This window comes from Pelodiscus sinensis, chromosome 1, assembly GCF_052426305.1.
Source record: "Pelodiscus sinensis isolate ZL-2025 chromosome 1, ASM5242630v1, whole genome shotgun sequence".
Lineage (NCBI taxonomy): Eukaryota > Metazoa > Chordata > Testudines > Trionychidae > Pelodiscus > Pelodiscus sinensis.
In genome coordinates, this window is record NC_143052.1 from 103,990,493 (window position 1) to 104,013,136 (window position 22,644).

The 22,644-nt window shown below is 43.5% G+C and overlaps 1 protein-coding gene across 4 annotated transcripts; it reads right to left on the reverse strand.

The window, feature by feature from the left end:
* Positions 1-105: 105 nt before the first annotated feature.
* LOC102449238 (uncharacterized) lies at positions 106-22,638 on the reverse strand. 4 transcript variants are annotated; one of them, XM_089782024.1, is made up of 12 exons: positions 22,521-22,638; positions 20,705-20,931; positions 18,989-19,354; positions 17,689-17,780; positions 17,312-17,489; positions 14,285-14,513; positions 13,176-13,744; positions 9,979-10,144; positions 8,602-8,795; positions 4,527-4,690; positions 2,536-2,785; positions 106-2,197 (listed from the first exon to the last, which is right to left on the reverse strand). In XM_089782024.1, exons 2-12 carry the CDS (start codon positions 20,906-20,908, stop codon positions 1,973-1,975), a joined length of 2,637 nt encoding a protein of 878 aa, XP_089638150.1. In that variant the 5' UTR covers positions 20,909-20,931; positions 22,521-22,638; the 3' UTR covers positions 106-1,972. The 4 variants fall into 4 exon arrangements, with proteins under 4 accessions (XP_089638150.1, XP_089638141.1, XP_089638143.1 ...); XM_089782015.1 differs by having other exon boundaries at positions 9,973-10,144; XM_089782017.1 differs by lacking the exon at positions 22,521-22,638 and adding an exon at positions 22,198-22,420 and having other exon boundaries at positions 9,973-10,144.
* Positions 22,639-22,644: the final 6 nt, after the last annotated feature.

Here is a 22,644-nt window from a genome sequence, read left to right on the forward strand (position 1 = left end):
CTTCAGTCTGGTGTTGCCTATAAATTCTTTCTTCTGCTGTTGTGGTATGTTGTTTTGCTGCATGTGATGGTGTTAGCCTTTCCAATTCCTTCTTTCCTCAAAGTGCCCATCCAAAAATTTGACTCCCACCGTCTCTATTATTAAAATCTCTGAGGAGAATGATTTTGTCTTCCTTGGGATTGCTGATCAAGACTGTGTCAAGATCTGTATAGAATTGTTCCATAATATCCTCAACAGAATCAAGTATTGAGACATATGCATTGATGACAGCATCAGATTGGTTGTTACTGAGCTTAAGACAAAAAGTCATAAGACATTCATTGATTCCTACTGGAAATTCTGTAAGCTGACTGACAAACTTATTTCTCATTGCAAAACAGACATTGTGAGTGCACCTGTCATTGGCAGACTTTCCTTTCCAGAAAAAGGTGTACTGTCCACCTTCTTTTCTCAGTTAGCCTTCATCTAGGCACAGTGTCTCAGAGCAGTGACATCATTGGTATATCTTGCAAGTTTGCTGGTGGCAATAGCAATTCTTCTTGCTAATCATACGTTACCTTTGTGATCCATCAGTTCCTCTATAAACAGGCTGGGACCGCCTTCCAGCCTGGGACCAAACTTCCCCAGTTCAAAGTCTTTGTCCTCCAGATGTTCTTCCACATGTTGAGCTGGGAAGCAAAGCCAAGTAATAATGTCATTGTCTCTCTTATACTTTCTTCCAGATTGCTGGAAAGATCTTTGCTGTGACGTGGGTTAGTCTGCCCCGATGGTATATATGACTTTGCCAAAAAGGCTCTGGGATAGTGGAGTATGTGTTGATGAGTTATTACTGCTATCTGACTACTCCTTTATTGTAACTGAAAGACTGGTTGTGGGTGTTCTTGCCTTGCAACATATTTCAGGAGCGTATATAGAAGTACTTAATAACTTCACTTATAATGATAGCAGATACAACCCAACATGATATTAATGTTCAACAGATTGAGACTTTTAAAAGAATGTTAAAAGGCATAATTTGTACAAAGCATATCCTAATCATATCACAGTGGTGAATATGGTGGTTCCAGGGAGCTGCTTTGAGGTACAGAATGTCACACCTAGTCACGTGGTTTCCCCTCTTGCCAGTGCTGAATTGTTCCCAACAATATACTTCCTTTGGCTGTTCACTTAAAATGGCTACAGGGATGGGGCTTCCACAGCTCTCATGGGAAGGTAATACAGAGCTTAACAAATGGTGGTTTCAGGAAGCTTTTCCTGACATTCAAATTTTTCTTATTTGTATGTCCCTATTCCTACTTTTTCTTATTTTTATGTCCCTTAGGGTATATTCCTTAAGTATACCTCTTTAGAAGCCTAAATAATAATTCTCCTTCTTTGGTGTTTACAGCTTGATGTTCCTCTCCCTTGCTATACAATATTTTTTTTCTTTGATTCTAAGTGAGTCAGTCCCATAAAATCATTATGTTGCTTCACTCCCTCCAGTTTGTTGCCATCTTCCTTTCACTCGGAGACTCAGAAATGAATGCAACCTTGCAGCAACGCTGTCTTGGGCAGGGACTGTCACCATCCTGCTCCCTCTAATGCCTGTCTGAACCTCAACACTAGGTTTTGGGCGTTTTTTTGTTTTGAGATGGCAAATCACACTGCAAATTCCTTTCTCGCTTGCTGAGCATTATCATCCCTAGCCCTGACCTGAGTTGCATCCATCTGCTAGACTACTACATGTGTAGCATGTAAGGCACATGGAAGCCAGACATCAAGCTGGGTGTCTTCAAACTCAGTAGACTGATTAGCATCTCCAAAAGAAAAAGCTGAAAAGGCTCTTTGGCTGTGATGAAGGGAAGATATCAACTAGCTCTAATAATAATAATTTTGCTTGCCTCAACAGCACCATTTCCCGGACATTAGCATGTGGACTCACACTTAAAGTTTTACAGTGTTCCTAGGCCTGCTTGCCTATGTAGCAGGCTTTTTATGACAGCAGTGAAGCCCGGAGCATCAAAAGGTTTTGCTCTCTGAGGTACTGCTGGAGGTTACGATGTTTTGGGCACTCTTTTTCCATCTTCTGTTGAAAACGATCCCGATTTTGGAAGGCTGTCCATTTTGCATCCCCATGCTGCTTCTGCTGCATGTCGTGCTCCTGGATTTCTTGTTCTAAGGTCTCCTGCCGGGATTGCATTCTGCTCCGCAGCATATCCTACAGTAAAAGAATTGAAAGTCTTACAGCTGGCTCTCAGGCTCAGTCCCACCTAGTGCCTGTTATGGATAGAAGTTGGGAATAGGTTGTTGGGAATTTGCCAATGTCAGCACCTTCGATACAACTCTTAGTTTACAAGGACTCCTGCTGCAGAAGGCTGGAACATGGCATTTTAAAATAGTTCCTGTCCTATAGCTATGTGGGCATCTCCAGCTCTCCTTGCATCAGTCTGCACATATTTAAAACCACCTTTCATATAGATATCTCCAAATAATATCATTATTTTAGATGGTGTTAGTGGCAGGGTAGCAAAGGAAGAGTCCAGGAATAGCCCTCACCTGTCTCTTTTTGTCTTGATCATAGCTCTTCTTGTTGTACTCTGCCTGCAGCTCCTCTCTCTGCAAGTGCTGTGCCTTTAAGAACTGCAGCCTTTCATTCTCCTTTCTCTTCTCCTCTTCCTTCAAAGACAACTCCTTTCTGTTTCTCTCTGCCTTGGCAGTCTGGAGCTTTGCCATATGCTGCCAGGCCTTATTATTGAACTCCAGCTGCTTCTCCAAGGCTTGCAGTGTCCTCTGAAGTGACCTCTGCCTGTTTCCAAAAAAAAATTGCTAGAAAGCATGTCAGAAACCAAGAGAAGCAAAGGAAAAAGGTCATTTCTACAAGGGTCAATGAATAAAATGTAAACCAGAGGTCCTGACAATTTTCGGACATTGAATATACAATGCCATTTTTTGCATAGTTAAGAGGATTAACTGCAGTCTTCTGAGTACATTTCTGCTCAGATTATTACTACAGGTGGTGGAAAAATAGTCAAAAATGTTAAATTTTGTTTTTGTCTATAAAGTTTGCAACTATTGCTAGCTATTATGTACTGTTAAAACGAGGACTAAACTGTAATTTATTACCAAATGCAGCCCACAGGTGGTCTATAATATAGTCCAAGACTTCAGGGCCCAGCATACTCTATTCATTCTTCACCAGCATATGCTGAGATCAGATCAAGATGAGGTTTGTCTAAACATGAAAGTCCATTTGAATTAAGGAAGAGTGTGATTTCAAAGTGGAATACGTGTCTCTTGGGGCACGTCTAGACTACATGGCTTTGCTGACGGAGCCATGTAGATTAGGGTTGTAGGCAAAGGGAAATGAAGCGGCGATTTAAATAATTGCTGCTTCATTTAAATTAAAATGGCTGCCGCGCTGTACCGATCAGCTGCTTGGTGGCACAGCGCTGTAGTCTGGATGCTCCGTGGTTGACATCAAAGGCATTATCCTGCCTTGAGGGCGGGGGGCTGGACTCGATGACCTCTTGAGGTCCCTTCCAGTCCTATTATTCTATGATTCTATGATTTGTCGACCTCTCCTGTAAACCTCATCCCACGAGGCATAACGGGGAGGTCGACAAATGCCTTTGATATCGACCACGGAGTATCCAGACTACAGCGCTGTGCCGCCAAACAGCTGATCGGCATAGCGTGGCAGCCATTTTAATTTAAATGAAGCAGCAATTATTTAAATTGCCGCTTCATTTCCCTTTGCCGAGTAAACAAATTTACATGGCTTCGTTGATGGAGCCATGTAGTCTAGACACACCTGTGCTGACTAACTCTCTGTGTAGATGCTATTATTCCAAAATAAGAGTGCCTTCTTCTGACTTAACTTAATCAACTTCCAGAGTGGATTGTGCTAATTCAGAAGAAGGAGCACTTATTCCAGAATTAGAGCATTCACACTGTGAATAAATTAGGAATAACTCCTCATGCAGGCAAGCTCAAAGATAAAGACAACTGTGATCCTACTCTATTGCATGCAATTAGGTATTTCCCTCACAGGCAAGTGACCAATGCAGATCCCTCAGCTGGGCATAATTTTGACTCCTCTGCCTCATAACAAAATACGAGAATGTTTCACACTAAAAGATGTCTCTGATTTCATGAGTCCCTACTGGAAATTTATCATTTTATCCAACTGCATAAAGAAAAGGGTAAACTCCTGCAGCTGGGGAGAGCAGCAGGAGTGCATTTCAGAACCATAACTAATCCAATTGTAGTATTTAAGGGCCCAATCCTGCAAGGTGATATGTGCCTTTCATTGCCTTGGATGGGAGTTGAGAGTGCGCAAGCCCTTTAAGACATAGGCTCTACATGGAGGACTGTGACCAGCACTCAGGCACTAGAGTGGGAGGACAATCTATAAACATTTAAGATAGCACTAGCTCAGCAAGCATGTATTACAGAATACCCAATACTTATAGAGATGGCCAAGCCTCAGGCATTGCTGAAATCTTTCCTCCACTCGCTGACCTTTCACCTGCACCCCACACCATTACCGCTTGCTGTCACGCATCAACTGGCGTTTGAGGCCTTCTGCCTCTTGCTGTTGTTCCCGCTTCTGCTGCCTCTGCTCTTCTTGCTTCCTTCTGTGCTCAATCCTGGCTGTGTTGAAGTTCATCTCTCTTAGGTTCCTTTGAGTTGTACCTTTGGTGACTGATTTCTGAAAGAAAAAGTCCTTAATATCAGTAAAGGTTTTTTCCTAATGTAAACCAAAGTGCTGCTGGATGGTAAGACTTAATTTTCCAATGTAACTCCTGAATGCTGAGAGCAACACTTATTGATTATTGTCACAGAAACATTTCTGAACTGTGAACACGATGGGTGTGACACTAGCATGTTTCAGGAGCTCTATCGAAGGGTCAAGCATGGTCTATAACTAGCTGGGTGAAGGAAAATCCAGATACTTCAAGAAATGGTATTCACAATTCAGTAGGCAGCACTGGTCCAACTTAGTATTGACCCAATGCATGGAACCACCTATACTGTTACTGCAACTTTTGGATCAGAATAGAGGTTCTGACCACATGTGGTTATTAAAAATACCCCATAACTTTTTATAATTGGGGGGTTTAACCTATGTGTGCTGACAAATTACAGGAGGGATAACTGCATTCTGCCCACCAGTGACAAAAGAAATTTCTCTCTCTAGTTTTGAACAGATACTACATTCTTCACTTCCTGCTGTGTAACATTGCCATATAGTGTTTGACACAAGAAGTAGCTGTATGTGGGAGCTGAAGAGTGTTTCTTATTTGTAGTTTGTAAAAGCATATCCTTGGGGATGAAAAACTGAGTTTTTAAATCTCATTACTTTGTCTTCTGAATATGTAGTGTACTGCTGACTAGGGATGTAAAAGGTTACCCAGTAAGCATTAGCCTTACCAGCATGCTTACCTATCTGGAGCAGGCCCTCCCCCACTACCTGTGACTTGGCGCACAGGGTCCAGCCAGAGCAGGTCCCCCCGCTCATGGCATGGTGCCCAGGGCCCAACCAAAGCGCACACACACCCTGGCTGCGGCATAACAGGGTCCAGCTGGCAGGACCCCAACTGCAGCCAGTTAGGCTGGAGCAGCCTTGCATACTGAGGGCCAGGGTAGAGGAGTCCCCTGCCTGTGATGGGGTGGCTGGCAGGACTCTGGCTGAGGCAGCCCCTGCCAAGAATAGACCCCGCCATAGGACCACAGTCCCTGCACCAGCTTTTGTTTCAGTTAACCAATATAATTAAAATCGTTTAGCTGGTTAATTTTTTATTTCCCTACTCCTAACACAAGTGTATCTGCAGAGAGGCAGCTCATCCTGTAATTAATCACTGAAGCATCAGATACAAGTTTTAGTTTAAACAACAGTAAGTTATAGTTCCTTTGCAATAAGAACTTCAGACAGCAATTTCATTCCCTATTTTCATGAGTGTCCTAGAACAGTACTTATTCTGTTTTTTTTAATTAAAAAGTCAGTATCTGACGCTGTAAATATCTTAGCTAAATCTCTTGAGTGTTTTCTTTGCTGTATGATGTAAGTTAGTTTTCAAAATCTATGTCCTGTAAGTGGTTCATGCTTTATGTGTTACAGCTGGAAAGATTGAATATAAAAAACTGAAACTTCAAAAAATTAAAAAGTACTTTATAAATGGAAGATGAACAAGGGGTTCTCAAACTTTCCAGACTACTGTACCCCATCAGGAGTCTGATTTGTCGTGCATACTCCCATATTTCACCTATTTAAAAGCTACTTACTTACTAAAGCAGACATAAAAATACAGAAGTGTCACAGCAGTCTGGGTATGTCTACACTACCACCCTAGTTCGAACAAGGGTGGTTAATGTAGGCAACCGAAGTTGCAAATGGAGCCCGGGATTTAAATATCCCGGGCTTCATTTGCATCTTGCTGGGCGCCGCCATTTTTAAAGCCCCGGTAGTTCGGACTCCGTGCCCGCGGCTACAAGCGGCACGGAGTAGGTAGTTCGGATTAGGCTCTCTAATCTGAACTACAGTTACTGAGGTGTACCGGTAGTTCGGATCAGAGAGCCTAATCCAAACTACCTACTCCGTGCCGCGTGTAGCCACGGGCACGGAGTCCGAACTACCGGGGCTTTAAAAATGGCGGCACCCAGCAAGATGCAAATGAAGCCCGGGATATTTAAATCCCGGGCTTCATTTGCAACTTCGGTTGCCTACATTAATCACCTGAGTTCGAACTAGGGTGGTAGTGTAGACATACCCTCTGTTATTGAAAAATTGTCTACTTTCTTATTTTACCATATAATAATAAAATAAATCAATTGGAATATAAGTATTGTACAGGTTGGACCTTGCTGGTCCCAAACAACAGAATTTGCCAGTGGTATCCCTGCCATGAGTCCCAAGCCAGCCGGCCCCTTGCCTTGGCCCTCTCTACTCTCTCCCCACACTCTGCTGCTGCCAGCTCTGGCCCCCTTTGGTGGCCGGGGTTCTCCAGCGTGTGGCCAAATTCCTCCCAGTCCTATGCTGCTGCAGGCACCTGGGCTTCTCCAGTCCTCAACCTCATGCTGCTGCGGGAGCCTGAGCTTCTCTAGCCCCCAACTCTGCGCTGCCTCAGGCACCTGGAATTCACCAGCCCCCAACTCTGCACTGCAGTGGGCTGCCAAGATTCGCTGGTCTGTGGTCCAGCACTGCTGTGGGGTTCCTCCAGTCCTGCTGTCCCCAGCTCCAGCGAGTCTACTGGCCCTCCTGCCATTAGGCTCTGGGGCTCTCTGGTCCAGGAGCATTTGTGGTCTTGCCAGACCACGGATGTTGCCGAACCAGAGAGTTCCGGTTTTCAGAGGTGCAACCTATACCTGCTACCCTCAGAGGTAAACATACCCTGGTTGAGAACCACTGAGCTAGTAGCTAGAACACAGTATTGAGGATAAAGGCACCCTGAGTTTTTATCCCAACTGTGATATGTACGGACTTTCCCTATGGCTATGGGTACACATTTAACTGTGCTGTTCCATGGTTTCCTTATCTATAAACCCTGGTCTACACTAGCGAGTGATTTTGAAATAACAAGCAGAGCATCCAGACTACCACGTTATTTCAAAATAGCAGACTGGTTATTTCAAAATAATAACTCCTGCTTTCCAGAAGGAATAATGCTAATTTCAAAACAGTTATTTCAAAATAGCAGTAGTGTGGACACTCTGGTGCAGCTATTTCAAAATAACACTTGCCCAGAGTAATTCAAACTAATGACTCCCCAGTGCTTCCTGGGGCTCTAAGTTGAGGTGGTGGGTCTACATTAACAGAGCCTGCCTTGGACTCATTTTGAGGTTTCCCTGTAGTGCGGACAAACTATTTCAAAATTATTATTTCAGAAATTATTATTTTGAAATGACCCAAAAGAAAAATATTTTTTTCTATATCTTACAAGGATGACTAAGAATATTAGACCATATGTGAAAATGAAAGCTTCACAGAAGGACTAAGCATACAAGAAAATTCCTGTTCCTGGAAAATGACAACATGCATTGTTCTCATAAAATGGACAAACAAAGAGGCCATGCTAATTGATTTTATACTATGCCATGTGAATAAATCCTATGAACCTCATGGCCAGGAACTAATTGGACCAGATTATGTTGTTGTAGTACAGCTGCTTTGCATCACACTATCAACATAATACAGCTCTTAAAACAGCATAGTCTGCCCTCGATGGCTACACCACCGGAGGATTCCCCCACAACAGGGTAGAAATTTCTACACCTCCATCTGCCAACAAAGAGTGTAACTGGAGCATGTCCAGGTATCCCTGTCCTCTCAACAATCAACACAAATTAGATCAGTCCTCAGGCTATCAAATTTATGCTCATGCAGAGATGGCCAAGGATAGGGGGAGGTGGCTGAACTGAAGAATTTGAGACAGCGTCCAATGGTCACCAAAGCAAAAGTGTCAACTCATTCTCTTGACACTTAACCGATCAGAAATGAAATTTTAGGCCCTTAGGGAAATAACCTTTCAGAAAATTGACAAAAAGAACTTTGTGGAATAAGCCAATTGATTTAAGTAGGCAGATTTTAAAAATTTTTCCTAGAAAATACTGTGTGATCTTAACCTGTGTACTCAGAGCACTGTGGGGTCTCTGTATATGCAGAACTGATTCAATCGTCAAACGGTCTTTCTTCAGAGATTGCTCCACTCGGTTAAACACAGCTTGGAGACTGGAAGTGCTGAAAGCCTGTACTTTCAGAGGAGGGTTTATTGGAGGACACTGGGCTGTAGCTTCTGTTGTGCTGGACTGAAAAAGAGCTTTCAAACAAGTTAGAGATATAACAGATGATAACACCTTATAAAACACAAGCGAGAGCTTTTTAGTGACCACAGGACAGTAACCACTTTAAAAAATAATCTTGCCAATCTAGACAAGGAGGAGTTTTTACTGAATAACTGGGATGAAGCATTGACTATGCTCATAGCTATTGAGCCTCTCTCAATAGGAGTACTGTAGTAGGGCATGGTGCTGGATATCCTGCCTGTGAGGGAACGCGCATGTGTGCTGTAATAGTTTCAGCCTCTCCTTGATGGAAGTTGGACAGGGACTGGTACAAAGGCCCTAAATAAGTGATATGGCAAGAGGACGCTCTTGGCCTTTAAAATCCATTCCCAGTTGCTTGCACAGAGCTCTCTTTAAAGTGTAGAAGCCATTGGTTAAAGGGGACTTCACTGAAAGGTATTTTAAACTATGAACCTTTTTTATAATACAAGAACAAGAATCTACACAAGGAAATTAAGTATTAGAGGGGTAGCCATGTTAGTCTGAATCTGCAAAAGCGACGAGGAGTCCTGTGGCACCTTATAGACTAACTGAAGTGTAGGAGTATAAGCTTTCGTGGGCAAAGACCCACTTCGTCAGATGCATGTTGCATCTAACGAAGTGGGTCTTTGCCCACGAAAGCTTATGCTCCTACACTTCAGTTAGTCTATAAGGTGCCACAGGACTCCTCGTCGCTTTTACAAGGAAATTAAAGAGCAGTAATTAGAACAAAGAAGAACACATCTTTCTTCACACAAATTACAGCCTACTTGAGAAATCCTTTGCCACAGGCAGTCCAGTCAAATACTACAGTCAGATTTTAAAAAAGAGCAGGTAGCTTTAGGACTAATAAAATCTCTAGTGATTTAGAGAAATCTCTAAAATGAGCAATCAAAGATCATATTTCAGGACACAAAGTAGCAGCTGCAGGAGCCTAAAAAGGAAACATTCATGTTTCAGAGGAAGATAAGTAAATCACCATAGTGCACAATCTATAGGGCCTGAGCATAGCAGAGCACGATTGACGAGATGCATTATGGTGTTTTCTTATCTTCCTTTAAGGCACCAGGAATGAAATACTGCCAACGACAAGAGACCAGACAAGAAGAACAAATGCTCACATCTGGTAGAACATGCCCTATGCTTGTATGAAATAGCTAGTTGATACGATACCAATACCGGGTTCATTCTTCAGAAGAGACTCATGATCAGCCCCATAGCATCTGCCATCTTCTTTGTTACTGTGCCCTGGTTCCATTAGGCAGGTGTCTGGATGGACAGCAGCATCAACCATGACAGGAGCATCTCCCGTCAAGTCTGTTGAAGCCATTTCCCTCTGAGGGCTCTGCAGACAACAGGAAACTATCAAAATGAGGGGGGAGTAAAATGAGTCAGTAACATGAATTTACAAAATAAGATACTGTATGGTCGATGACATCTTTATGATCTGGACACATGGCCAAGAAACACTGGAGATATTCCACAGAGATTTTAACAACCTACACCCCACCATCAACCTCAGCCTGGACCATTCTACACGAGAGGTCCACTTCCTGGACACCACAGTACAAATCAACAATGGAAAATTAGACACCACTCTCTACAGAAAACCCACTGACTCATACAGTTACCTACATGCTTCCAGCTCCCATCCAGAACACACCATACAATCTATCGTCTATAGCCAAGCCCTTCGATACAACCGCATCTGCTCTAATCCCACTGACAGAGACCAGAAGCTTCAGGATCTCCGCCAAGCATTTATAAATCTCAACCACCCACCCAGAGAAATACAAAAGCAAATTGAAAGAGCCAGACGAATACCTAGAAACCATCTACTTCAAGATAGACCCAAGAAAACCAACAATAGAACACCACTTGTCATCACCTACAACCCCCAACTTAAACCTGTCCAACACATTATCAATAAACTACAGCCTATACTGGAACAGGATACCATACTCCAAGAGGCTCTGGGAGACAGACCCGTAGTCTTCTATAGACAACCAGCTAACCTCAAGATGATTCTTACCAACAACCACAGGACATACCACACTAATACCAACCCTGGTACCTTCCCTTGCAACAAACCCCGTTGCCAGCTTTGTCCACATATTCATTCTGCTGATACCATTATTGGACCTAACCAAGTGAGTTATAAGATCAAGAACACATATTCCTGCGCATCCAGAAATATAATTTATGCTATCATGCCAAAAGTGTCCGTCTGCTATGTACATTGGACAAACGTCTCAGACACTTCACCAAAGGATTAATGCCCACAAAACAGATATCAGACAAGATCACAAAGAAAAAACTATTTCTTGCCATTTCAACCAGAAAGGACACTGTCTCAACGACTTAACCACCTGCGTTCTTCTACAAAGACCTTTTACATCTGCACTTGAAAGGGAATCCTCTCAACTGTCATTCATGTTAAAATTTGACATTCTCCGGGGGGGGAGGGCGGATTGAACAAAGACCCCAACTATCTTACCCATTACCAGGATAGCTTCCCCAATTATCAGCTCTAATACCATTAGCTCACAGACATTTAACTTTCCCCACCTCTAATATCATTAATTCACAGACACTTACCTTCCTTCCTCCCCTTCCCCCCCCCCCCGCATCCTCCTTCTGTTCTGAAATGTGATTTGTCCTTTTCATATGTGTTCATTTTTTTTAATTGCATCCTTTGGTATATATGGTTGTGGCTATTTTCTTCCACTATTTGATCTGAGGAAGTGGGTCTGGCCCATGAAAGATCATCACCTAATAAACCATCTTGTTAGTCTTTAAAGTGCTACATAGTCCTGCATTTTGCTTCAGCTACACCAGACTAACACGGCTACATTTCTATTACTATTCTGTATGGTCTTGCCTTTACTGCACTAATTACACTGTTAGTGTAAGCTAACCCTGGGTCATACTACTTGAATGACTGGAGAGCCTTCAGCTGAAGGGAAATGTTGCTTGGAGATGAAGAGCAGTCATTGCGGACACAGTAGTGACTAATTTCACTGTCATTTTGACATGGACACAACTAATCCAAACTGGGGTGTCAGAAGGAAAATAAAACTGATTTCTTTATTCTTTATTCCAGGAATAAGTGAAGCCTTAACGCGTACAAGTTTGCTGCTCATTTCTTAGATTTGTTTGCATCCCAAAGCTACCCCACAACTGGCAATGTTTTTGTATGAGAAGGACCCAAAACTGGACCAGTAGGCCAGTAATAAGATGCATTGGCAGAAATGTACTAGAAAAAAGTGAGGTAAATTAGAATTGTGGTGTACTGGGGAGAGCCATATGGAAAAATCTGCACTGTGCCTGCATGAACTAGGCCTCATTCGAGCTGACACCCTGGCCTTCCGTGAACCCCAAATTAAATAGAATTCATTATTAAATTACTAAAACAAGGGGTTGGGGGAGATCCTCAGTTGTGTAAACTGTCATAAGTCCTGTGATTTCAAGCTATTGAGTCAGATTCCCTGGCTTGTTTTACGAAGGACATTCAACTAGATCATAATGGTCCCTTCTGGATTTAAAATTTAGTAATTGATCAATGGAGCTCTGATCATTTATACCAGCTCAGGACCTGTCCGTAACACTCAGTCCAAGGAATCTTTTAAAACTACAAACAAAACAAATGAAATACCAAGAATTCTGAAGGTCAGTTTTAGTACAACAAAGTGCTTGTGTCTATTAAAAAAAAATTCATCTGATCTATGGTTTAAAAATCTTTGGGGGACCAAATTTGATAATGCCAAAAAGACACATTAGTGTATACAAAAATGCCTATATTTGTACAAGGGGATTTGCTGGACCAGGGGAGGTCCCTCTCCTCATGGCCTGTGCCGAACCGCTGCCCCCTGGCTAGGGCTTAGCCCAGCCCTGCAGCTGCCTGGCTGGCCATGGCTTCTTGGACTGGAGCTCTCTAGCTGCCGCTGGCTCCACTACTGCTAGAGCCAGAGCTCCCTGGCTGCCACCAGGGCTGGAGCTTCCTGGCTGCCACTGGGAGCTAGAGTACCACTGCCAGGGCCATAGCTCCCTGGCCGCCACCGGGGCTGGAGCTCTGTGATTGTTGCTGGCCCCCCACTTCTGCCCAGCCACTGGAACCCTCTCCCCTGACATGGGGCTCCCAGCTGAGTTGCCGTCCCCCCACGCTCCTGCCCAACAGCCAAACTTTCCAAGGACTCAAAAAGGTGATAGAAAGCCACCTAAGGTTTCCCTGTCCCTAGCAGAGCTCAGCTGTACATGATAATCTAGTCCAGTATTTCTAATAATGTTTTGCCACAGAGTTCAGAATCAATCACAGGATATTATTGCAGCTGTAGTAAAGGATATTGTAATTCCACAGTCAGTATTAAGCACTCTACCTTCTTGGGTTCTGTAACCTTGTTTCCCATTCCCACACAGGATCCTAAATCTTTAGAGGCACTTTCTTTCTGTAGTCTCTTCTTCTTTGCCTTTTTGTCTTCCTTTCTTGAGACTCTGCCTGAAACAGGGACTCTCCCTTTAGACAGCTGCTCTTCTATCTTCCTGCTCAGCTCTTCTTTGGTCAGGCTTGTTCCTGGGATCAGATCGTCTTCTGGTTGTGTTCGGTTCACTGAGGGCCTGATGGGCACCCAGGCTCCAAGGCAGCAATGGCAAAGTGAAGAACATCCAGAGTTGCAATTAGGATGTGACTGAACCTGCATGGAACCCTGCCAGCAAACTGAATTTAAGTGATCCAGTCTACAATGCCCTGAAGCTCTGTAACCAGGTGTCACAATGTAGGGATAGTCTGAGCTGGAGTCCACCAACATTTTCCTGGCTACTAATGGCATCTGAAGTTCAAGGATGATGCGTTCACTCAGAGGCAGAGGGATCCATAAAGCTAAGTCAGAGGTCACCTTCTTAGTCTGACCATTCCAGAAATTCACCAGCACTCTGCTGTTTTCACTGGCTGCAAATAGAATTAAATGACAAATAGCACTTTAGAAGCATGCCAAAAACATGAATAATTTACCTCTTGGAGACCTGGAGATGATACAAGATCTTGTACAATACAAAGCAGTGAAAGACTCTGTAACCATTAAAAGTTTGTCCATTTTTATATATTTAAGAGCCACATATCTCCTTCAAACTTTCTGAGAAGACAATGGGTAAAATCACTTCAATGAGGTCAGGATTTCACCCAATATACTACCTAACAGCCCCTATAACTTTTTTCTCTTTATGTCAGCTGTGGCATCACCTGGATGCACAATAAATTCAATGCTTTCAAAGTCCCCATTCACAAAGCATCCCTACAGGTTGGTTCATGGAATTCTGGCATTGAATAGCAGCACCAAAAGTAAAAGAGAAGGAAAGAAGAAAGGAAGAGCAAAAACAAATTACAAACTGTATGCTCCTTGTGGCAGACACTGTGCTTTCCTCTCTGTACATTGTCTAGCACATTTGAAGGTGTTCCTCCAACATAGATAACAGGAAAAATGTACTGTACCTAACTGTGTGTCTGTGCTCTCTGCACCCTTTAGTACAGTGCCTGGACCATATCGTTCACCGTTAGCCTCCCATGGTGCCAAGACTCTGTCTCCTGGAGCTAGTGGCTGTCGCCTGGCATCTTCATAGTGGATAATGTCATAGAGGGGTGTTTCTTGCATGCGAAACTGCACCTTGCCTCTCAGCAACCGACTTTTCTCAAACTCAATTAAAAAACATTCCCTGGAGCCCTGCAGGATTAAACCATGCAGAATACAAGACAAAAAGGTGAGTCCCACACAGGACAAACACAAGGGGCTGGGGGCTGCAAACAGTAGGGAGAGGAAACTGGCAGAAATTCCAAGAAATAGCACATGGTCAGAGAACTCATTGAACCTAGATTGCTATTTTTTCCCCACTCTGTTCTGTTCAAATCAGTCTTTAAAGTTCTCCTCTCCCTTCACTCTTGGATATTGACAGTATTGTGTTCACTGCGGATGAGAAGCACAACTGTCATGCTAAGGAAGAACTCTATTACCCCTGTCAGTGAAAAATGGATAGCCAAGACAGACTACTGTTTGCTGCATGGTGAGTTACATCGTAATAAAGAGGAAAATAAAATGATAAAATGTCCCCAATGCCATAATTTTAAAATGTCCCTAATGCTACTGTTTTAATCTGAGCATCTGCGGTAGCTGTAGGGAGTGATTCACATAATTCCTCTGCTCCACTAGCAAATTGTTGGGAAATCTACAAACACCAAGAAACATCCTGACATCAAAACATCCTTTTCTCCTGTATTTCGGAAAATAGTGGCTACGTCTAGACTGGCATGATTTTCCGCAAATGCTTTTAACGGAAAAGCGTCCGTGCCAATCTAGATGCGCTTTTTGCGAAAAAAAGCCCCGATCGCCATTTTCATGATGGGGCATTTTTGCGCAAGACAAATCTGAGCTGTCTACACTGGCCCTTTTGCGCAAAAGCTTTTGCGCAAAGAACTTTTGCCCGAACAGGAGCAGCATAGTATTTCTGCAAGAAGCACTGATTTCTTACATGAGATTGTCAGTGTTCTTGCGGAAATTCAAGCGGCCAGTGTAGACAGCTGGCAAGTTTTTCCGCAAAAGCACATGCTTTTGCGGAAAAACTTGCCAGTCTAGACACAGCCAGTCTGTTACTCTGCTGATTAAAAAGGACGGAGGGTTTGGTCTTTCCTACTCTTAGGGTGAGTCATAGGCTATGTCTACACTGCAAAGAAAAGTCGGAAAAAGATATGCAAATTGCAAACTGCAATTTGCGTATCTTTTTCCACTTTTCTTCCGAAAGAGGCTCTTCCAGCATTTGGCCTGTCTACACAGGGCCAAATGATGGGAAAAAAACCCCTCTTTTGGAACATCCCTTCTTCCTCGTAGAACGAGGTTTACAGGAATGGCAAAAAAATGTGTCTGCTTTTCTGAATCTTTTTTCAGATACCTCTGGTATCCCGGAAAAGCCTTGCAGTCTAGACATAGCCCTAGAGTTAACAACACTGATATAGAGCAGCTATTTCATCCAGACTGCCCCCTAGAATCCTCATCCTGAATTCAAACACATCATCTTACAGGTTTCATTTCTTCTGGCCCAGATAAAATAACTATTGAAGGGCTTTGACAGCCTTTCCCTTTCCCTCACAAAATCATGACTTACATGAACTGCTGAGGATTTTATACAGTGGGATGACTCTGCACAGTTGACTGATACCAAAAGCTTTGATATAGTCACATTTGTTTAATTCAGGTTGTCCTTAGCTCCAGCCCTGGATCTATAACCAGCTTTTCCATGCATGGCCATGAAGTACTCAGTTGACCATAATAGGCTGATGATTACACTTTTCCAGAAAGCCAAGGAGGCCTGAGTTTACAGCATCATAAAAACCAAATCAGAATTCATACCAATGAAATTCTTCAGTGAGCATTCCTTTCTTCAGAAAACCTGTCTTTAACTGATAACTAGAGACTGGCATCATAACAAAATCACTGTTGTCCACTTGTTATACAAGGGCCATCCCCTCTGAACAAAGAACACTGTAATGGCACAGTCTCAGGCCACCGCATGCAGAAGTTCTGCTCCAGAAAGAGACCCAGGGAACATTAGGTCTATACAGCAGGGCTAAAGTCGGAATAAACTACGTAACTTCAGCTACGTCAATTGGATAGCTTACATCAAAATAGCTTAACTCGGCTTTTGATGCTGTCCACACAGGAGGAAGTCAAAGGAAGAACAATCTTCCTTTGACTTCCCTTACTCCTCATGAAATGAGAGTTACCATGAGTCAGAGTAAGAAGACCTCTAGCTCAACATTATTTTGAAATAAAAGCTTGTAGTTAGATGCGCACTACAGTCTGCCCTGAGTTTGATAACTCTGGGTATGTCTACACTACCACCCTAGTTCAAACTAAGGTGGTTAATGTAGTCAATCAAAGTTGCAAATGAAGCCCGGGATTTAAATATCCCGGGCTTCATTTGCATCTTGCCGGGCGCCGCCATTTTTAAATCCCCGGTAGTTCGGACTCTGTGCCCTCGGCTACACGTGGCACGGAGTAGGTAGTTCGAATTAGGCTAATTCGAACTACCATTACTCCTCGTGGAGTAGGTAGTTCGAATTAGTTACTCCTCGTGGAACGAGGTGTAACGGTAATTCGAATTAGAAAGCCTAATTCGAACTACCTACTCCGTGCCGCGTGTAGCCACGGGCATGGAGTCCGAACTACCGGGGATTTAAAAATGGCGGCGCCTGGCAAGATGCAAATGAAGCCCAGGATATTTAAATCCCGGGCTTCATTTGCAACTTTGATTGACTACATTAACCACCCTCGTTCGAACTAGGGTGGTAGTGTAGACATACCCTATGAGCATGAGCCAATGAAGACAGCTTGATAGCCATCCAGCAAGAGACAGAGATATGGGATAACCAAAGAAGACCTACCCTAGCAAAACCCAAGGTGAGGTATAGGGAGAAACATCATATGAGGAATCACTGATAACCATCATTTACTGTACATTAAAGACTTACCTTTACCTCTTGAGCAATGTGGCCCAGATAGTAATATCCATCGGTCTCTCTCCTAGCCAGGACTCGGGCCCCCCTCAGCAAATGGGGAGCTTCTGGGAACCAGTTCATTATATTTCCCTTTATCAAGGTTGTCAGAGGTTTACTAGGGGAATTTGGGCTCCATCCACACACAGGAAAGCTGTGGAAACAGGACAGTGGTATGCTCTAAAAAGAGATAAAGATTTCCACAATAGATAATGCATATTTCTGAAAATTAAAGCCAAAGAAAACCCACCCACAAGTGTCTAGATTTCTCAGTTGTTTTTATCACTACGTTATCAAATTAATCTACTAGTCCAATGGCTCTGGCAGTCCCATGCACCACATTTTGAACTTACTGTCCTTTGGGATAACCCATCAGCAGAGAACAAGACTGATATTTACTGATAGCATTGCAGCAATGGATGCTTGAGGTGCATTCTGGATTTACCTGGTAAATGGGGAAGAGGAGAGGGAAGCAGCAAATTAAATTAATTTCTGAATGAGACCATCTTTATACCAGATATTTTATATTTAAAGCTTGAGTTCATACTCAAGCAAAATTCAGTGATCTATCTTTGTTCTTAACCACCTTCTCACAGTAGTATATGAGCTCTTGTAAGTGTACTACAGTTGATTTCTCCCATTTCAAACAAACTAAAGATTTAAAAGGAGGAACATTAAGAGACTAGATTATAAATACAAAATAAACCAAATCTGCGAACATTTGACAGCTAAATTATTGTCTGTTTCTTTAATCAGTATCCAAGTGCACTGCATAACCCCTTTATTAAGATGTGATCCACACCATGAAAAAAATCTGTGAAATCTATATATGCTAGACAAATGCTGTTATTTGTATTTTACTTATTAAATGCACTATTTAACATTACTTTTATTTTTTGAAGGACAACATTCAATGTTCCCAGCTGATGGTGAACCAAATAGCAAGGGGATGTCTAAAAAGATATTTGGACCTACTGTAATCATCACTGCTATGCAGGCAGCTAGCCTGTAATGTGAAATCATTTGGCAGGAGTAAGATATACTTTCTTTGCAAGGGTTTCCTCCAGGACCTCCATCTCCTTCCCCTGGTCTCCATTTCCAGAAGCTGGAATCAGTTAATTTGAAAGCCTATCTTCACCACTGCACAGGCCAAATTTAGGTCTGGTGAAGTCAACAGGTTTGCACTCATGTATATCTAAATTTGATCCCTAATATTGGTGTCAAGTATTGTTGTTTAAGAGCTCTACGAGATGCTCCCTTCCCTCTGAAGTAGAGCATATTGCATGCACTACACTTCCTAGTAAAAATCAAAATTTTAAGCACTACAGAAAGAGAGGTGAGTACTCATTAGGACTGTATTGGGACAGAGTGGCTGCCCACTTACCCTGAAAGGGAGGAGCCCTCCCTGAGCCCCACCGGGCTACAAGGACAATTGTGTTTGTGTGCAATCTTGACATTTCAGATATAATCTTTAACAGAGATTCTGAATTTATTTCCTGTCTTTATGCACATGCAGCCAGACAAAATTATCTTGTGACCACCTTTCTAGAGAGAAATTTTTCTCTACCTCAGATCCAGTTTTGTGAAATTTTGTTTACGTGAACTGGGATTACCAAAAACTCATTTAATCTAAAACTGTTGTTATTGCGTTACCTCTCCTGCAGCTCCAGAGGAATGTGGGGTGATCACCTGAAAGGATCCTCCAGATTGTCTGGCTACTTTCTCCAATACTTTTTGCGTGCTGCTTTCATAATCACTTGGCTTTTCGACCAGGTACACAGTGTGCACGGGACGTGTCTCCCCAGTCTCTGCAAGAAGGCTACAGATTTCTTCTGAAGCACTTTCAGAGAGTGCATTAGTGACCAAGTATACCACCTGGCAGGTGGGGTCTTCAAGTGCCAAAGCCAAAGCGCCCACAGCATCTGCACCCTTCCCACACTGCAGAGTTCTAATCCAGGCAGCTGCTTCAATTATGCTACTGAGCGAACATTTGACCATACTGCTGCACCATTTTACCACCTGTACAAAGACCAATTATTTTAATCAAACAATAAACTTCTATTAATTAGGCAAATATTTGTATATCACGGCATTTTTTCAAACTTGATAAAACTGAGAACTGGATTAGTTAGCTGTTATTTTGACAAATAGGCTAATATAGTTGAGATCCTGCATTTATTCCCAGCCTGCTCATTGTGTGGGCTGCAGAAGGAAGATTCTCACATCTTGCAATAAAATTCCTTTAGTCAGTTAAGATCTGATGAATTCTAACTTCCTGGAAAAGAAATAGGAGTGATATTTTATAGTCTTTAAGGGTGAGGGGAGTTTGGAGACTCCAAAGAGGTTTGTAGGGGATTTCTTTAGAGGAAGATGGAAGAGGAATAAGAAGAATATACCATCCATCAAGGGCTGTGGGAGAATTCCAGACATTTTCCTGGGTAAAAATGAAAAGGACCCATCAATCTTATGAGAGTTTCTGTATAATCACAGATTCCAAAGGCCAAGTTCATTGCTGTCTAACTCTGCCTCATGTTTTTCTAAAACAAAAAAGCAGTCATGTAGCACTTTAAAGACTAACAAGATAGTTTATTAGGTTTTCTGTGTATCATCTGTATTACTCAGTATAGTAACTGTGAGCTGACTGATTTTAGTCAATATGATGAATTACTCTCTTTCCCTCTGTTCCTGTGTTATTTAAGTCATAGGCAGAGAGAAAAGGCCAAATTTTAATGAAGTTATGACCAATGGTGAAAGTAAGTCGGTGCATCACAGTGCAGTGCCCCAGTAAGAGACCAGCCCATGGTTCCATACACATATACCTAGCACCTTTCTCTGAGTTCCATCCACTTCTCAATCCCCTACTCTGAGCCCTCCCCAACAATCCCCTGCCCTAACTCCTGCACCCCTACACCCGTGTTGTGACTCCTGCACCCCCTATAGCCTTGCTCTGAGTTCCCCACAGCCCTCTGCCTTGACTTCTGTGCTCCCTCACCCCTTGCCCTGAGACTCTCCATCTCTGCCTTGACTCCTGCACGTCTCACCCCCTGCTCTAAGCCCCCAATTCTTGCCTTGACTCCTGCACCTCCTGCCACCAGTCCCTAATACCCCCAACCCTCTTCCCTGACTCCTGCACCCTCCACAACCCAACCCCCTGTACTGACTTCTGCACCCCTAATTTATTATACTTATTTCACCCCACTGAAGATCATTAACTTACTATAGCCACCTCACTTGGCAGAGGTTATATTAGTTAATTGATAAAATTCAAACACAGCAACAATGATAAGCATTGTTTTCACTGATGTCATCTTACTATGCTTTCTTATAAACTCTTAACCCTTTACACAGCAATGGCTGAGTTGGCATTACCTTGCTGGCAAAACTTATGATGTTGAACATGGACTCTGTTGGACTGTTGGCCATCAAGAAGAGAGTCTTTATGAGATGTTCCTTCAGAAAATCTTGCTTGGAGGACATGCCTTCCAACATACAGACCACAAAGGTGACATTCTGCTCTTGGAGATTACCAAACAAAGGTAAGGTGGCACAGCAGGGATGAAAAAGCACTGACATAGCCAAAGCACAAAGACAACCAGCTGCCAAAACAAACAGATGATGTATGAAAAGTCAGTAAAAACTGGTTTTACCATAGATTTGGGATACTGTTTGAATCCAATCTATTTCAATGTGCTATACATACATTAGCAATCATATGTCATGCAGTATGTTTACTTTCCCATACTTCTTCAGCTGCTTTTAAAAAACACACCAAAGTTTTGTCCACACTACATGATTTGATTACAGTAACAGGATGCATTCATGTGGGCACTCAGATGACTAAGCTTGCACCAACTGCTACAGCATCACTCTTACAACTTGTAGGCAGTAATTTTTACAGACTATTGGCCAGCAGCCAGCAGACATCAACTGTAACATCAATTTGCGTGTGGATGCAATGTCAGTTCCCACTAACTCAGGGACATTGCAATTACAATCTTTCTCATGCAGATTAAGCCATTTAAAACAATTCCCATTGGTGCTATCACTAGGGGTACGTCTAAACTACATGCCTCTGTCGGCAGAGGCATGTAGATTTGTTTGTTCAGCAAAGGCAAATGAAACCGCGATTTAAATGATCGCGGCTTCATTTACATTTATATGGCTGCCGCGCTGAGCCGACAAACAGCTGATCAGCTGTTTGTCAGCTCGCGCGCTAGTCTGGACGATCCCCTGTCGACATCAAAGCCCTTTGTCGGCAGCTCCGGTAAACCTCATTCCACGAGGAATAACGGGGCTGCCGACAAAGGGCTTTGATGTCGACAGGGGGAACGTCCAGACTAGCGCGCGAGCCGACAAACAGCTGATCAGCTGTTTGTCGGCTCAGCGCGGCAGCCATGGAAATGTAAATGAAGCCGCGATCATTTAAATCGCGGCTTCATTTGCCTTTGCTGATCTGTCTAATCTACATGCCTCTGCCGACAGAGGCATGTAGTCTAGACACAGCCTAATTGAGCTGCAGGGCTAGAAGAACCAGCTGGAACCTTAGGTTTGGGAAAGACCTACTTGTTTGCAGCATTTGTATTGTTTATTGCAGAATTTTTTCCAACTCTCATGATTTTTTCAAGTGTGCGTGTCTCCACACTTCAGGGCAGGAGTGTGTGTGTGTGTGTGATCCAGGGCAGCACAGGTGTGCACCCTCCCCACCAAGGCCAGGGCAGGGGTGTGTGTGTATCCTCCCCCCCCCCCCACACACACACTAAGGACAGGGCGGGGTGTGTGTGTCCCAGGGCAGGGCGGGGGGTGTGTGGCGCCCCGCCCCCGGGAAGGTGCCTGGGGGATGCTCCCTCGCGCCCCTCACTCACCCGGGCTCCCACTCGCCTGTCGGAATCTACAGTGCAGGATCCCGTTGCCTAGTAACCAGACGCCGCAGACGGAACCATCTCTGGCAGTGGGGGGGAGCCTTTTTCTGCACGTTCGTTAATACAAACTAAGGTAAGACACATACACACTCCTACGGAGGACACGGAGTGTATGACTGTGGGGAGTTACTACCTTTCCCTCGCTCCTCTTTATCCACCTTGATGATGAAGTTCTACTCAAGGGATACCCCTCCCGAAACTTGGTAGCGCCTGGAGCGGTACCACTCCTGGAAAAAAAGGGGGGGGGACAACCATTATTTACTTACCATCAACGTGGCACTTCTCCGGATCACTGGCACCGGGAGGATGTCCCTGCGCAGAAGAGTCCTCGCCGCAGGCTGAGGCGGTCGGGTTCTCTCTGTTTCTGTCTCCCCTCCCTCCGCGGTTACA